Source organism: Triticum aestivum, chromosome 5A, assembly GCF_018294505.1.
Source record: "Triticum aestivum cultivar Chinese Spring chromosome 5A, IWGSC CS RefSeq v2.1, whole genome shotgun sequence".
In the NCBI taxonomy this organism is placed as follows: Eukaryota; Viridiplantae; Streptophyta; class Magnoliopsida; order Poales; family Poaceae; genus Triticum; species Triticum aestivum.
Window position 1 is genome coordinate 676393528 of NC_057806.1, and position 17152 is coordinate 676410679.

At 46.5% G+C, this 17152-nt stretch overlaps 1 protein-coding gene across 1 annotated transcript; it reads left to right on the top strand.

Moving 5' to 3' along the window:
* Positions 1-428: 428 nt before the first annotated feature.
* Positions 429-1675, top strand: LOC123108356 (uncharacterized). Its single transcript, XM_044530164.1, has 2 exons — positions 429-1174; positions 1310-1675. Exon 1 carries the CDS (start codon positions 583-585, stop codon positions 1126-1128), a length of 546 nt encoding a protein of 181 aa, XP_044386099.1. The 5' UTR covers positions 429-582; the 3' UTR covers positions 1129-1174; positions 1310-1675.
* Positions 1676-17152: the final 15477 nt, after the last annotated feature.

Genomic DNA, 17152 nt, shown 5'->3' on the forward strand with positions numbered 1-17152 from the left:
ATCTTCAAATTTGCAAGAGTTGGAAGAGGATTTAAGAGGAGGGGAGAGGGGAAGAGGGGGCAAACCTCGGGTCGGATGCTATAGGGGTAGGGATGTGTGGGGTGAGGGGAGGGGGCCAGCCAACTAGTAACAGACAGTGCAGCGCCCGAGTGCTAGGCGCTGCATTGCTAGGTGCGGGCCCAGGGGCTGCCATGGTGGACAGAGATGCAACGCCCCAGAGCTAGGCGCTGCACTGTAGGGTGTGGCGTCTGCGTGTCGGGCGCCACAAAAAAGATCAACCGCGTGAAATAGTTTCACGGGTAGTTCATTCTGTGATTTGATTTCGTCTCAAGGTTAAAATTGTCAAATTTGCCATGGAACGAGGATTCAGATTCAGAGCATTATTTATACCCATCAAATCGGATCTCATTCTCAGGTCAGCGCAGTCCATAGCATACTCCTTTTTCCATTAGAGAAGCGTCGCCGTTACCATTCCTAGCTATCATCCGCTCGGTAGCCAATATTTTCTTGTGTTGTGCAGTACGACGAGCGACTACTGTAGCACCTGCCTGAGCTAAATTGAAATACATATACTTCGATTCGATGGGGAAGGATCTGTGGTTCCACGTGCAGGCGGCGGCGGCGGTGCCGGAGCTGTCGCTGGCGTTGGCGCCGGCGGGCAGCAGCCAAGACCGGGAGCGGGACGAAAAACCGGTTCCGATGGCGTGCGTGGACGGCAAGCCGGTGCAGCTGTTCCAGTGCCTCTTCTGCGACAAGACGTTCCTCAAGTCGCAGGCGCTCGGCGGCCACCAGAACGCGCACCGCAAGGGCCGCCTCGACGGCCTCCTCTCCGACCCCTACAGCAACGACAGCCCATTCGGAGGCACCGCCATCGCGGCGGCGTCCACCGGGTCGTCGCGCTATTTTGGCACGTTCATCGTCTCACACGACGGCGCTGGCGTGGCGGCGGCGCCAACCGTCGATGCCCGCTGGCCAGAGAGGAGGGGGTTGGGCGGCAGGGCTCCGCGGTTCGCGGAGCAGGCGCTGCCCCTGGACCCGTATGCTGGAGGCGACGGCGTGGTGGGCCGGCCAAGGGCCTCCATCGCAAGCGGCGCCGGCGAGGCGTTGGACCTCGAGCTGCGCCTTTAGCTAGCGTCGCCTTGCTGGCTGCTGTGCTGCCGCTCATATCGCACAGGTAATGCCATCTTGGGACGATACCTCTTTTCCATCGTCCCAGCGTAAGATTGTGCTTCGTGGGGAACATATGTGTGCTAGGCGATTAGTAATGCGCTGCGGTTTAGGCTGAGATTTCCCGACGATCCTACTGCAGTGATCTTCAACTTGTGTAGCAATCTTGACGTACAAAGTGCGTCCAGATGCTGAAGATGGTGGTGAGGGGGGGAAGCATATGCGCGACAAACATGGATGAACTGCTAGAAGAATTGCAATTGAAAATATCCGGGATTGGAAGGATACAATCCCAGCCCTTTCTCGATTGCAATATGTACTCCCTCCGTCACCGTCTCATATTATGAGAGACGGAGTAGTACATATTTACTGCCTAGTCGTCATTTTCCTTTATGTGTATTTTGCTTTGACGAACTCTGTTTTTACGGTTTCAGGCGTAAATTGCCCATGCACGCACTGTATTTATATCTTTCTCAGAGTCTCCAAAATATGCATGCACTCTGATATGGATTCATTCATTTGTTAAGTACGTACTCACCTTGCTTAACCGTGCACATGTCGTCATCGATGGAACTTATCGCCACGTTTTTTCTGTCGCGTCACTTCGCGCATACTCTCTGCTGCTTGATTTGGTAATAATAAAGCAGTACGAGTGATACGAGTGATGAGGTTGCCGCAAAGCCAGCCAGCCGATCGTCCTCCTTATCCCTTACTCCACCCATGTACTGTATTATGTGATTCGAGGACTGCTACAGTACAATAATATGCGACAAACCAGTGCAAGTGGTGTAGTGGAATGACCCAGATGCCAGGGCCGACGATATAAAGAGTATCTACCTGCGGACTTTGCAAATCGGGCCCATCAAACACCCGTAGATGCACGTCTCAAATTAATCATTTTGCATCCATCTCCTTTATATTTCATCTCTTAGATTCATACAAAACATACAAAAGAAATCATATATTCTACATTTACGTACACCCTAACTACTCTTCATCGTCGGAGATGTCAACAACGACGGTGACGGGCGCCAGCTGGAGGGCGGGTAGGAGGGCTCCAGCTCATCCTCCTCCTGCTCGACCACATCCATATATGCGAACATCTCCGCCTCCTCCGTGGCCTCTTGCGCCTCCATCTCCCCCCGGCAACGGCATTTTGCCTCCGCAGCCGACTCCGACCAGAGGGAATCGAGGATGGCATGCTGCTCCGCCTGCAGATCTCTGTCGCCAGCGTCCCCCACATCATTCTCCTCTAGCTCATCCACCTCCTCCTTAAAGTCCTTCTCCTCCTCCTCCTCGTCGTCGTCCTCCTCCAACTCCCCTTCCGGACCCACTCCATCCGGAGGTAGCCTCGCGACGATCCGGGCTTCACGCCTAGCCTGGATCTGCTCAAGGAGCTCGAGCCGGCGCTCTGGCGTCAGAAATGGCTCGCTCCTCACCTGATAGCGTGGGGGCATGGCTACTAGCCGGACGGGTGGAGTGGAAAGTGGTGGCGACGGCGGACAGGAGGAAGAAAATGTGGATGAATGGCAGGGTTTTGGTGCCGCCAGTCGACTTAAATAGCCGGCAATGCACTACACGGCCCGCTGGAGTTGCGCCATGCGGGCCCACCGGTCCGACGGAGGAGACGAGCTTTGGACCGCCGGGTTTGAGGGCATTTTTGGTTGGGACCCCTTCGTCAGTCCGACGTGACGGGCATGTCCAGGTGCGCCCGGGCGCCCCCATATCCGTCCTATATTTGGGTTGGATATGGGGGGTGCCGGTCAGCCCGGGCGTTTGAGGCTCGTTTGAGGCGTCCGTATGGATCGAAAAAACATGACCGATCAGTGACCGGGTGACCCATCCGGACGTATGAGGTGGGTTTGAGAGGTTCGGTTGTAGATGCTCTAAGAGCCCTCGATGCTCTTCGTGTCGCCCTCGGCTAGGGCTACGACCAACATGCTGCTTGGACAACAATGTAGATTCTCGCGATGAAACACGTTGTGCCGTAGCACTATGAGAGGAATGGTATATTTCCTGATTAAAAGGTTTTTTTAGAAAAGGAGGATGACCCCCGGCCTCTGCATCTGGGCGATGCATACGGCCACTTTATTAATTACTCTCACAAGACCTTACAAAGTAATACCATAGTAAGACTAAAGCCGCCGTCTAAGCAACAAACTGTCGCTACACCTATCTAGTTGATGAAGGGACGCAGATAGCCTGGGCCTAATACCAAACAGACATCGCGGTCAAACCTAACATCTAAGACCCGAGGATCCATCCAGGACGCTTGTCGGGCATGGGTCTCGCTGGTCTGACGTGCTCTCAGAGGCCGCCGCCGTCAACTGCCACCGCTCCATCTTCAGAACTGTACTAATGCATCAACCTTGCTCGGTCTAGCTATCATCGACGCCACCATGGCGCCCAACGGCACCTCCTCCCTGCGCGCAAATAGCTGTGCACGTCGCGGTCACCACTGATACACCTCAGCACCATGCTGCCAAGTACCACCAACCAACACAACTTGAAGTCTTTGGAAGATCTGTCATGCGTAGCACCTGCCGACTAGACATGACAAAGCGTAGCACCTGTCGGTCAGGCATGACTTAACATCTCCACCGAAACTCCGTGCAAGACGAAGCCGCTCCACCTCCTGCCTCTGACTTCCAGCGCTGCTCCACAAACGATGCTCCCAAGAGAGAAACGACACCGCAGTGCCGCCATCGTCCAATCTGGAACACCAGATCCTAGGGTTTCCCCCAAAGCAGCACGAGTGGGTCAACAGTAGTTACATGATGATGCCTCCATCAAGGTAACGGCGTAGAACGCCGCCATCGCCTGCCAATGGCTCGGTTTTCATCGGCAACCATGTCTCCCCAACTCGCAGACGGGACTAGATAATGGATCTCGAGATCCGATCACCAAGCCTCTGGTCGGCCATCTCTGACGAAGAAGATGACCATCACCATTGGCCAGCGAGACGAAGCGAGATGAAGTGGGGCACTGCCAGCGTGTGTCCTGGCCAGCACCACGTCTCATGGCCGAGGGCAACGGCAAGCGCTGCCATGACGAGGACACAGACCAGAAGCCCAGATCCGGCCCACCCGCGCAACGCCACGTGGCCACCACCAAGCACCGTTCAGGGGCAACCCTGCCGTCGTGAGGGACGCCGCCCCACGGGTAGCAGGCGCCAGCCACCAGCGGAACGCCACCGCGTGCCACCGGCAGCCGCGAGAACGACAAGGACGCCCCGCCGCCACCTTCCCTGTGGACCACGCGGGCTTCGCCGGTGTCCCCTCCGGCGGCGGCGAAGCGGGGGATGAGCGGGAAGGGGCGGCTGGCGGCGCGGTTAGGGTTCCCCCGTGCGCCAGAGGTGACGCGCGGGGGACGTGCGCGGGGGTGATCTCCAAGGTTAAGTGAGAGATCCTTTTAACACTAATGCTTTGCCCAATCCTGATTAAAAGTGCATATAAACTTGCGCTGAATCTTGAACGAGGATCTAGGGCAATTGAATGGTAGTGTGAATGGATATACACGGCCTTAGCATATCATTTGGAATGCTAATGCCTCGAAAAATTAGAGTTTTTTGAGTTGTTCACCATAAAATTTTCTGAGGTGTGTGCTCTATCTGTGGCGTGAAGAGGACGAATGCGTGCCATGCCCTTTGTATCTTGTAAGAAGGCTTGTGCCCTCCATATGTCTATGAGAGATGTTTGGGATTTCCTTTGGGGAAGAGGTTTTTTAATAATCCACAGCTACTAATTTTGTTGGATTCGTTGGGTAGGGCTTTGCGTGTGCAGGTCACATCGTCTGGGGCGAAGGCGGTGATTTTGGGCGAGAGAAAGGAATCTGTCCTCGAATCCACTTATTTTGTGGATAGCTAAGTTGGGTTGTTATTATGCGAATGTTGTGGCTTTTTAATACTACATTCGTCTTGATGTATAAGTCATTCGTGAAGTTCTAGGTCATCGATTTGAGAAACTCAATATGTGTTATATGTCATGAAAAGTATATCCTTAGATTTCTACACAGGTGTAGTTTATAAATATATTTTTTTGGTCACATATAATACATATTTACATAGTTAAATTGTTGACCTATAACTACGTGAATGACTTATACACCGGAATAGAGGTAGTAATAAAGGATGGGGAGTGTTGGTCGTGATTCGGTCTATCTATCCTTCCAACATGAGCATTGTGACTCGTTGTCCGCCCCCACCTGATCATATTAAGATGAATGTGGATGCCAATTTTGTGGCGAGCAATGGCTTTGCTAGTGTAGGCGTAGTGGCGAGCAATTCTGTTGGCGAAGTCATGATTTCTGTTGAACTATATTGCTTGATGATCCAGTGTGGAAGAAGTGGAGCTTCCTGCGTGTTAGGTTGTATTCTACATCGGTGTCACTCTGTACAAACCTATTGTTCTGGAAACATGTTGCTCTTTTGTGTTCCTTCCTTGCAAATAAAATTCTTGTTAGGTCCCCCCTCGTTGATCTAAACGGAGAAGCGCTGGTAATTATAAAACTATACAAGATTAATCAGCAAGCCAACATGGTGGCGGATGAGATCGTGAAAAAATGTTTTGATAAATCTGGTGGTGTTCTTGTAAGTAGTGTTCGCCTTGTGTGGTGTAAGTTTTAATAAACGATTGTAAGAATATTATTATCAGTTAATATATGTGGTCGAATGGCCTTCTTGGTTGAAAGATCATTTTCAGCCAACGATGGCCCTGCTGCAGCTGGTATGATATTGAGAAGAGTTGATGGTACAAGGGTGTTTGCAGCATACCGGGTAATCTTCTACTGTAACAACGCCTTGGAGTACCAAAAGGATCTCTCGAGAGTGTACATCACAGTTAGAAGTCATGCTCTTGGCTTCCGCATCACATAAGGAAATAGATATAACAAACAAAGATACCAGGGCTAACACGGGATAGATCAACCTTGGGCTCGTTCTCCTCGTATGTAAAGAGGAAAAGGAAGAGATTGCTCGGGGAGACCATGGCCCAGGGAGCTCGTTCAGGTGACGGTAGGACATGCGAACCTGAAAAAGACGATGACAAAAGGCAAGATCGACGAGTGTCGGGGGACGAAGACAGACTGAAGGAGTTGCTAGTCGTGATTGATGCAGTTGGTGCAAGACAAAACAGAGCGGCAGAGGCAAGGAGCTCCGTCCATGGCGAGCTAAGTTGACAATAACGAGCTCGGCGAGGTGCATCTGGAGGACATATATGTATAATTGTTTCTCAAATAAAGAAGAGGTTTCCTTTTGCTAACCTGCTCATGAGATCACTCGAATTTGTTCGGCCTCTGATGGCATTAGTTCTTAATTTCTTCTGTCGTTTCCAGTTCCACTTTGCAACCATAGCATCGGCGAGGTTGCATGTTCTTTGCTCCAGATTGATGATGACTCGTTGCTGGATACGAAGAGAAGCAAGTGAATCGTGATACGAATGAAAGGGCTAAAAATCACTTAAAAATTAAGGTCATCAATTGACGCATGCAGCCATCTTAATTAATTACTCCCACCGTTCCAAATTACTTGTCTTAGATTTGTCTAGATACGGATGTATCTAGACTCATTTTAATGCTAGATACCTCCGTATCTAGACAAAATTAAGACAAGTAGTTCGGAATTCGGAACAGAGGAAGTATTTCACAAAGGTTTGATAAAAACATACATTAATCCACCTGAAGCCACCACTCACACCTACAAACTTGATAGGGTCTGTCTATATCTCATCTAGATGTGAAATAATATCTCACATCTATGTAACATCTTTTTTTTATGTGGCCACTTTTATTTGTTTGTTTTTTCCTTTTTTGTTTCTCTCGGGCATGTTTGATTGTCTCAGCTTTTTTGTTAGGTTGTGCTGCTGCTGGGAGATGTGTTTGACTGTCACACGGCGCACGATGGTGGATAGTGCAACGTATAAAATTCCAAAAAGAAAAAAGAAATGTGACCACTCAAAATCGAACAAAAGACCTCTAACAGAGGCACTCATGTAGTTAGCCACTAGAGCTATAGCGCATTAGTTAATTCTTGCCACCGTGAAACACTAAAGATTGTTCCGCCGCAGATTGAACAATTAAAAAATCGAACATTTCATGAAATTGTGATTTTTAATTTAGTCGAACAATTTAAAAAATTGAGAAATGTTTTTGAAAAAAATAGAACAAATTTTAAAAATTGAGAAACGTTTTTTTAGAAAGAAGAATTTTTTGCAAACTTTCAAATTTTTTAAAAAAGTGATTTTAAAAAAAAATGCATACACTTCTCAATTTTTTTAGAAAAATTGCAAACAATTTTGGAAACATGAATATTGTATCAAACTTTTTTATAACTTGTGATTTTGTTTTTGAGAAACATGAATGCATTTTAGAATTTCCAAAAAAAATGATAGACACAAAAAATTCTGGAAACTTGAACAAATTTATGAATTTGGATTTTTTTTAACTTCTAAATTTACAAAAAAAAGAATCAGAAAAAAAATAAGAAAATAAAAATGACAAAAGAGATCAACTTTTGAAAAATAGTAAACTAAAAAGAAAGGAAAACCAGTGAAGACAAAATGATAAAAGAAAAAAGAAAAAACATGAAGAAAAAAAGTATCCTAACTACTTGGGTCAACTCGTCTGCGGTTTGCTCGCTGTCGAGGATAGGCTTGCAACTGAGATAGAAAAAGGCCGGACCCCTAGTTGTGAGTTGACAGTGTACTCAGAATTGGGACTAAAAAGGTTGAGCCGTAGTTGCGAGTCGTGTTGGACTTGCAACTATTACAAAAAAACGTTGGCCCGTCCTTGCGAGTCGATGATGGACTTACAACTAGGACCAAAAAAAGATCGGGGCCTAGTTACGAGTCAAGGATGGACTTGCAACTCTGACAAGAAAGGTCCAACCTCAATTGCGTGTCAAGGATGTACTTGTAGTTGGAAGTAAAAACCTTGGCCCAAGTTGCAAGTCGGTGGTGAATTTGCAACTCTGACAAGAAAGGTTGGTCCTAGCTGCGAGTCGAGGATGGACTTGCAACTGCGACAAAAAAGGCCAGACCCTAGTTGTGAGTGGAGAGTGTACTTGCCACTAGGACAAAAAAGGTTGGGTCCCAGTTGCAAGTCGAGGGTGGACTTGCAACGGGGACAAAATAAGGCCGGGCCCTAGTTGCAAGTCGTGGGTGGACTTGCAACTAGGACAAAAAAATGACGGGGTCCAGTTACAAGTCGAGAGTGGGATTACAACTAGGGAAAACAGGTTGTATCCCGATTGCGAGTCAAGGGTGGACTTGCAACTAGAATAAAAAAAGTTGTACCCTAGTTGCGAGTTGAGGGTGGACCTGCAACTAGGACAAAAAAAGTCTTCTCCCAGTTACAAGTTGAGGGCGAGTTGCAACTGGACAAAACAATGTTGGGGTCCAGTTGCGAGTCGAGGGTGAACTTGCAACTAAAAGAAAAAATGGTCGGGCCCCAGTTGCGAGTTGATGGTGGACTTGCAACTGGGACAAAAAAAGGTCGAACCTTAGTTGCGAGTCGAGCGTGGACTTGTAACTGGACAAAAAACATGTTGGGCCCGAGTTACGAGTCAAAGGTGGACATGCAACTGGGACAAAAAAAGATGAGCCACAGTTATGAGTCGAGGGTGGAATTGCGACTGAGGCAAAAAAAAGATCGAGCCCCAGTTGCAAGTCGAGGGTGCACTTACAAATGAGAAAAAAAAATTTAGTCCCCAGTTGCGAGTCAAGGATGGATTTGCAACTGAAATGGAAAACAAACTGGGATGAAAAATATTTTCAAATTTAGTTTTTTTCACATACTTAAACTTTTTTCCAAATTTTATAAAAAAATATTTCACACTAATCTTATTCATGAATTTGAAAAAGGGCGGAAAGAAAAGATAAAATGAAAAAAGAAATAAAATGAAACTGACACAAAAAGAAAAGTTATATAGAGACAATAGAGCAAAAAATAAAAAAAATAAAAATGGTAATGGAGAGAGGAGAATGGTAGATGAAAGAGAGAGTAATGATAGATAGTGAGAGGAGATTTGATCATCCAACTCTTCATTTGTGAAACAAACGAATGAAAAAAACAAATCTTTGCCAAGCCCCAGAAACAAACAAACAAAAAAGGGGCCGAGCCTATCCTTCTCGTGACCAGACAACGTGCAACTAGGATGAAACAAACTACAGTCCCAGTTGCGAGTCAAGGATGGACCTGCAAGTGGGATGAAAAACAAAGAAGATGCCTGGTTGCAAGTCAAGGGTGAACTTGCAACTAGGAGAACTATGAGCCCAATTGCGACTCAAAGGTGAACTTGCAACTGGGACAACTACGAAACTACAAGCCCAGTTGCGAGTCAAGGGTTGACTTGCAACTAGGATGAAACAAACTACAGTCTCAGATGTGACTCAATGGTGGACTTGCAAATGAGATGAAAGACAAAACACATGCCCAGTTATGGGTCAAAAGGTGGGCTTGCAACTCAGAGGTGGACTTGCAACTTGGACAAGTACAAGACCAATTGTGAGTCAAGGGTGGACTTGCAATTGGGACAACTACAAAACTAGAAGCCCAGTTGCGAGTTAAAGGTTGACTCGTAACTGGGAGGAAACAAGCTATGAGCAAGTTGCAATCAAAAGGTAGACTTGCAACTGGGATAAAAAACAAAACACATGCTCGAGTTGTGAGTAGGGGGTGGGCTTGCAACTTGAACAATTACGAGCCCAGTTGTGAGTCGAGAGGGACTTGCACCTGGGACAACTACGAAACTACGAGCCAGTTGCGAGTTAAGGGTCGACTTGCAACTGGGATGAAACAAGTTATGGGCCCAGTTGCGAGTTAAGGATCGACTTGCAACTGGGATGAAAAATAAAATACATGCTCCAGTTGCGGATCGAGCGTGGGCTTACAAGTCTGACAAGTACGAGCCCAATTACGAGTCAAGAGTGGACTTGCAAATGAGACAACTACGAAACTATGAGCCTAGTTACGAGTCTAGGGTCAACTTGCAACTAGGATGAGACAAACTACATGCCCGGTTTGCATGCCAATGATGGACCTGCAACTGAGATGAAAAACAAAAACACATGCTCCATTTGCAAGTCAAGGGTGAACTTGCACTTGGGACAACTATGAAACTACGAGCCTAGTTGCGAGTCAATGGTCGACTTGTAACTAGGATGAAACAAACTACATGCCAGTTGTATGTTAAGGATGTACCTATAACTGATGAAAATAAAACACAGGCAAAATAACCAAATATCGGTCAGTGAGAAGATGGGGGATAAGCTTCATAGTCGAGCCCCCCAAATGACAAGGTATATAGGCCCCTGCGAAAAATAAACGCGAGAACATGACGACACAAAACAAATGGGACAAGAGGGCGCGTGACAAAAAAGAACAAGCTGACACGGACATATATGATTCAATTTGTTTGAACATTAAATTTAGATGAGCTAAATTTTATCTAGATAAGATTTAGCAAATCTGGAAACGAAAAAACTAGTTACACTCCACTCTAGCTACACGGTCAAACCAAAAATAAAAGAAAACATAGAATGAAAAGACATATGTCCCTACACAAAAAAACAAAGCCCACAAAAAAATCAATACACAAAACATAATAACGGTTCACTAGAAAAATGTCATATCGGCTCTCACTGCTTCACGAGAGACAAACCAAAAAAACACGATGCAAGGACGACGAGCATGACTCGGAAGTATGTGTATCTGACGTATATGAGTTAGATGAAACATTGTTAACTTTCATTCAGATGATAATTAGCAAATCAATCCGAAACGGGACCTCTGACTACGCGGCAAAAAAGGGCCCAACAAAGGACACACGCGCGGACTGGCTGACAAGTAGACACCAAACATATATTCGACACAGAGCGCGCATGACAAAATAACCCACAATCAAGATTTGCACGACATTTATAGCGAACATATGACAAAGTAAAAACATGTTCATGAATTTAAACGAATAAATAAAGAATAAAGGGGAAAAGAAAAATGAAAAATAGAAATAGAAAATATAAATAAAAACAAAACCAAAAAAATCATGAATATAAAATAGTTTATAATTTAAAACAAATAATAAAACAAAAAAAGAAAACAAAAAGGAAAATAAAACGAAAACAAACAAGAAAACAAATACTAGGTATCAAATAAGAGTGTAGACAAATGAGAAGAACTAGGACTGAGTGTAGCACAGACTTGTGAAAGAGATTAAAAAAAAGGCAATCAACCTCGCAGTAGCAACGACCTTGAATAGCATGGACTTGGAAAAACCAACAGCGCCCGACCTTGCACCAGCAAGGACCTGGACAGAGGCAACGCCTGAGACAACGCGCCGCCGAGCGAGTGCAACAGCTAGATCATGGCGTTTTGCATGAATATGAAAAACATGTAATGTAACGGCTCTAGATTTAGATGTAAGATAGCTATTTCACATCTAGATATGAAATAGCAAACTTGAACTTGATAATATGGAGTGCTCTCACTCCACATATCTAAAACCGATTTCGTAACCGAGTCATCCACATAACATATCGGGACCAACAACCAGTGCAGCCTACCTAAAGCATACACCACATGCACACGTCCTAGAAGCCGCCATCATCATCGGACCATTGATCCATCTTCAGAAGAGAGATCTGCATCATCCCTGCCAGGCCGGACATCCGTTGACGCCACCACGGCGTCCAAGGGCGCCACCGCCCTTCGCTCGTTTGTCCAGACGCTAAGAATCAGGAAGATTTATCATGCGTAGCACCTGCCAACCAGGCATGACTCAGTGTAGCACCTGTCGGCTAAGCATGACATGACAGCTCCACCGAAGCTCTGTGCAAGACGAAGCCGCTCCACCTCCTGTCTCTGTCCTCCAGCGCTGCTCCACAAACGATGTTCCCAAAAAAGAAACGTCACTGTAGTACCGCCATCGTCCGATCTGGAAGACCAGGTCCTAGGGTTTCCCCCTAAGCAGCACGAGTGGGTCAACATAAGTTACACGACAATGCCTTCATCAAGGTAACGACGCAAAACGCCGCCATCGCCTGCTATCGGCTCGGTTTTCACGGGCAACTCTGTCTTCCCAACTCGCAGTCGGGACTAGACGATGGATCTGAAAATCCGACCACCCAGCCTCAGGTCGACCATCTCCAGCGAAGGAGGTGGCCACCACCGCCACGCCCAGGGCCGGAGCCCTCGACGTCCTCGAGTTGCAAGTCCATCCCAGGGACATCAAGCCATTAACGGGATGGTACATGAGATCAGCAAGTGCGGCCCGCCGAAGCCCATCTAGGCCCAGATCAGGTGCCCAAGCCGCCGTCGCTGGACCTGTCGTCGTCCGCTGCCGCCTGCCTGGCCGCCGCCGCCCCGCACCCCCGGCCGCAACCGTCTCTCACCACGTTGCCGCCTCGCACCGCCACCGAAGGGAGGTCGTCGCTTCTCCGCAAACCGGATCAGGGGATGCGCCTCCGCACGGGTGGATGCCCCGCCCCATCCAGACCCAATGCTGGGAGGAGGAGAGCACCTCCGCCACCGCTGTTGGCCGGCCAGGCTGCGCCTGGCGGCTTCCTCCAACGGTGACGGAGGGAGGAATCAAGGGAAGGACGCCCCGACGGCTTGGTACGGCAGCTCCGCCCGAGCCGCCCAAGCGGGGGACGATGCGGGGGAGATCCGAAATTAGCGGAGGCTTGCTTATTCTAAGTCAAGTACTGAGTAACTACACCCTTAAAATTGCGGAGGATTTTACTTCCCCGGCCTCTGCACCAACTATGGATGCATATGGCCTTTTAAGTACGAGTACTAAGATTTTTTATCTCTGCTATGCACCGAGCCTAGTTCTCAATGATAAAACTTGAAAATTAAGTAGTTCCACGTGACCGTGCCGTATCTGTGCAGGGAAATTAGATTGGAATCACATTTCAGCCGACCGCGGCCTCGCCTAGTAAATATCAGTTGCACCATCATGAGTATAAAAACACTGCAAGGCAACCCCGCCATTATGAAAGCTTTTTTCATTCTATTTCTTATCCAAATTGCTCTCCTTTGTGGCCTTTGATTGAAATGATTGCAAGGTGCCAATGATCGATTCATTGGTGATGTGAAGGACTGCCGTGACATGCACATAACCAACCAAGTATGTGTTTCGGAGACGGAGCTGTTATTTCTCAAAAACAAATCTTGCCGGGTTTGTTCCTATGATTCTTGGTTTATACATTTTGTTGGCTATGTGCATCGTTGATGCATAGAGCGAGGACTTGTTGAGCTCTGTTGTGGTTGTTTTGCCTTGATATTTAGTTTTAGGAAACATCAATACAATCATTTGTTTTTCAAAATGTAAAACCACTCTTGCTGATTTCTGTAAAGGAAGAGGAAAAATGGCTATCCCGGTAACGCCAAATATAAGCTAGGACAAATACATATGCACAGTTCACAAAGCGACAACACCGGCAACAAGATAAGCGATGAGATTCCAGCGATCCATAGATCAGCAAGCTGTGGTGCGACGTCGTACGCTGGCAGATGCGGTGCCTGGACCTGTCGCCCATGGTTAGGTACGGGACAGGCACATGAATCCCAGCGGTTCCTGTACTCATGTCCCTACCAATTATAGCCGGTCCTATAACATAATAATAAGAATAATAGAGCATATGAAGTCTGCTGGGATGTTGACTTGTAAACGCATGCCAGAAGTGGAATACTCCTTGGCCTGTTCGGGGGCCGGTGATGGTTGGATGCATGTCGAAGCTACACGTACCATGGGCCAAGCGTGGCTGCTTGCTGTGTGCTGCCTCTCACCGGATCAGCTGCTGCTAGAGTGAACGCTCATTGGGCCAAGCGTAAGCAATAGGCCAAAGTGGGAGGGGGGCCTGGTTGGGAGGCATTGCATATGTCCAAGGTTTAATTTTGCATGTCTCACAACTTGCACACAGTACGACAGAGACCTCACGCTTCAAATCATACCACATGATCTCTCCCCACAGATATTGATTTGGCTTCCAGCAAATCCAACCGGGGCATATTATGATTAGACACATTAACCTCATGTAATCATTTTTTTGCGGGTGACTCATTTAATCATATTGAAACGGAGAACCTATGCGGTACCTTTCCCGTTTCATAATGTAGCGGTTATAGATTTTTAGAAAAATCTCCTCTGTAACTTCTTTATCATACATTTTTAGAGACCACGATAGTGTCAAAAATTGTCTTATACTCCCTCCGTCCAGAAATAATTGTCATCAAAATGAATAAAAGGGGATGTATCTAGATGTATATTAGTTCTAGGTACTTTCATTTTTGTCCATTTTGATGACAAGTATTTTCGGATGGAGGAAATATTAAATTACAGAGGGAGCACTACTTCACAAACTTTGACCAATTTTTTAAACAAATATAACCACAATCATATATTTTTATGTCATATTAAATTCATATTTTTATGTTAATATTTTTCTCAATATATTTTGTCAAAGTCGACAATGTTAGTCTTTAAAAGAAATACATGCATTAAATTATGTCATGGAAGAAGCAGCTAGCAATCGTTCATATTGGCTGCAGGCTTGCAGCTACCATGTCCATGGCAGGGGAAAGGAAGATGGCACTAGCAAGCCAGGCATGCATCCATGGCGCTGGACACCAACTGACTGATCAGACCGCAGCAAGATTACCAAAAAATTAATATAAAACAATCAGACAGCAGCAACGCGTGCATGCATGCAACTGCACCCGTTACTAATTGAGGAGCAGAGGAAAGCTGAACGGCGGTGGCTCGCCGTCGATCCATCCCATGCACCCGAGACAGATGAGCAGCAGGCGGCAGTAATGGAGGCGCGGCCGTACACAGCTAGCACTGAAACAGACCTGCACAACTTTCGGAGTGTTAAGAACCACACCCACCACATCTCCAATTGATTACCAAGAGCTCCTTGGCTCCATGCCTCCTTGCCGACCTAACAATCAGCAGTTCTTTTCACGCAGGATTCTATAGAATCAAGATTCTAAATAATTCTTACGGAATCTGCTTCCCATAGAATTTGATGTGTAGTTCTACTTTGAGATTGTAGTTTGAGATTGTGGATTGAATTGTGTGCCGAAATGTCTGTACCGGCCTTTCTGAAACTATTTGATGAATTGTTAATACTTTAGCTTTAGCTGCACTGACTTTCTCAGTTTAAAACATCTAGCCATCAGCATATACAAACCCCTCAAAAATAAATCAGTACATACATACATCATCACATACTAAAATTACGAAGCACCAAGTAGCAGTACAAAATTAGCAAGCAAATTGTACGAAATTATCAAGCACCTACTACAAATTCAAACATACATCGATCCATTAGCAGTTCCATTCATTCATCAATCCACCTCTATCCACCTACATATTGACAGAGAAACATGGAAAAATACATAAGAGGCACATATTGACAGAGAAACATGGGAGACTATAGAGGAGGCAGAAGAGAGACGAGGCAGAGAAGAGGAGCTCCCGTCCAGTTGCGTTTGCGTCTACGCAGGGTGGCCTGAGGCGACCAGAGGGTGCCGGGCTGACGGGGCTCCCGTCTAGTGGCGTCGCGAGGAGCGGGGCTGAGGGAGCTCCTGTCCGGCAGTGTCGTGAGGAGCAGGGCTGGCGGAGCTTCCATCCGGTGGTGGCGAGGCGGGCCGTCGTGAGGAGACGAGCCGCCCCAAGGTGAGAACCGCGTGGAGGTTGGGCGGCCAGAGGTTGGCCAGTGGCGGGCTGGTGGAGCTCCCGTCCGGCGGCGTCGGGCGGAGAAGCGGCTAGCGCTCGTGAGGGATCGAGCGGTTGCTGGGCTGTTCGGTCGTGCAAAAGGGACAGGTCGGTTGTAAATTATCCATTCAATATGGGTATTCTCATATCTTTTCTTTTAACATCAGTACAGACACAAGCGCTTATATCACGCGCATACACTCATCCATATGAACGCACGCACGCACACCCTACCCTTATAAGCACCTCCGAAAGATTGAGCCGGCATATTATTTTGAGATTTACGAAGTCACCGTAGGCGCCTCGTCATCGACAGGAATGTCTTCTACCACTGAATACGCATTGCCGGAAATCCTGAAATAAATTCAGAAATAAATGCGAGCATCAGGATTTGAACTCTGGTGAGTTAAAGATATCACAGTCCCTCTAACCATCTAACCACAGGTTGGTTCGCGGGTATTCTCATATCTGAAACATTTCTTTTGAGGGACTTATCAGAATCCTGAGATTATGTGAAAATCTAAGTTTTTTTAGGATTTTGGATTGCACAAGGATTCTGTAGAATCATTTCAAGATTTTGGAAAGCAAATCGAGTTCTTTTTGCTCAGAAGATTCTCCATAATCTGCTCAAAAGAACTACACGGATGAAGGAAGTTCACAGTTAGCGACCAATGGTGAATAGCATCCATCAAAATTTAATCAGGTCTATACAAATTGAATTATTTTTCTGCTGGAGTATACAATACTCCCTCCATACATAATCCCTCCTTTCAAGTTTAAAATGTCTCGGCTTATTCCTAGATCACCAATTTGACCAATGGAATGCAAAATGTATATTAGAAAGTTATAGCAATAGAAAATACAATAATTGAATTTTCTAATGCCACGTTTTTTGGTTTATAATTCATATTAGGTTTGCTAGATTGTTGACTTGAGGACATGTGTATGCCTTTTGAACTGAAAATGAGGGAGTATATCACGATGTTGTGGGCAAGCCTTCGGTTCGACTTTTAAAACTTTATTTATGGATATTATCTCAATTATTCTGATTGGAAAATTGATAATTGCATGTGTGTAGATCTGTCTTGAAAAGAAATCATAGGAGCTTTGAATTCTGCTGGTTATCATGCACGTGTATATAACCCGCAAAAAAACATTGTATATAATATATAGAAAGTGACATCTGAAAGACCATGTTAATACCCACATCCCTCGCCTCCCGTCCCAAGAAAAGTTAGGGTTCCTCTGCCTCCTACTGGCATTGCCGAC

Excerpts from the sequence above, each read along its gene's own strand:
- LOC123108356 (XM_044530164.1), top strand. The coding sequence starts at position 583 with ATGGGGAAGGATCTGTGGTTCCACGTGCAGGCGGCGGCGGCGGTGCCG.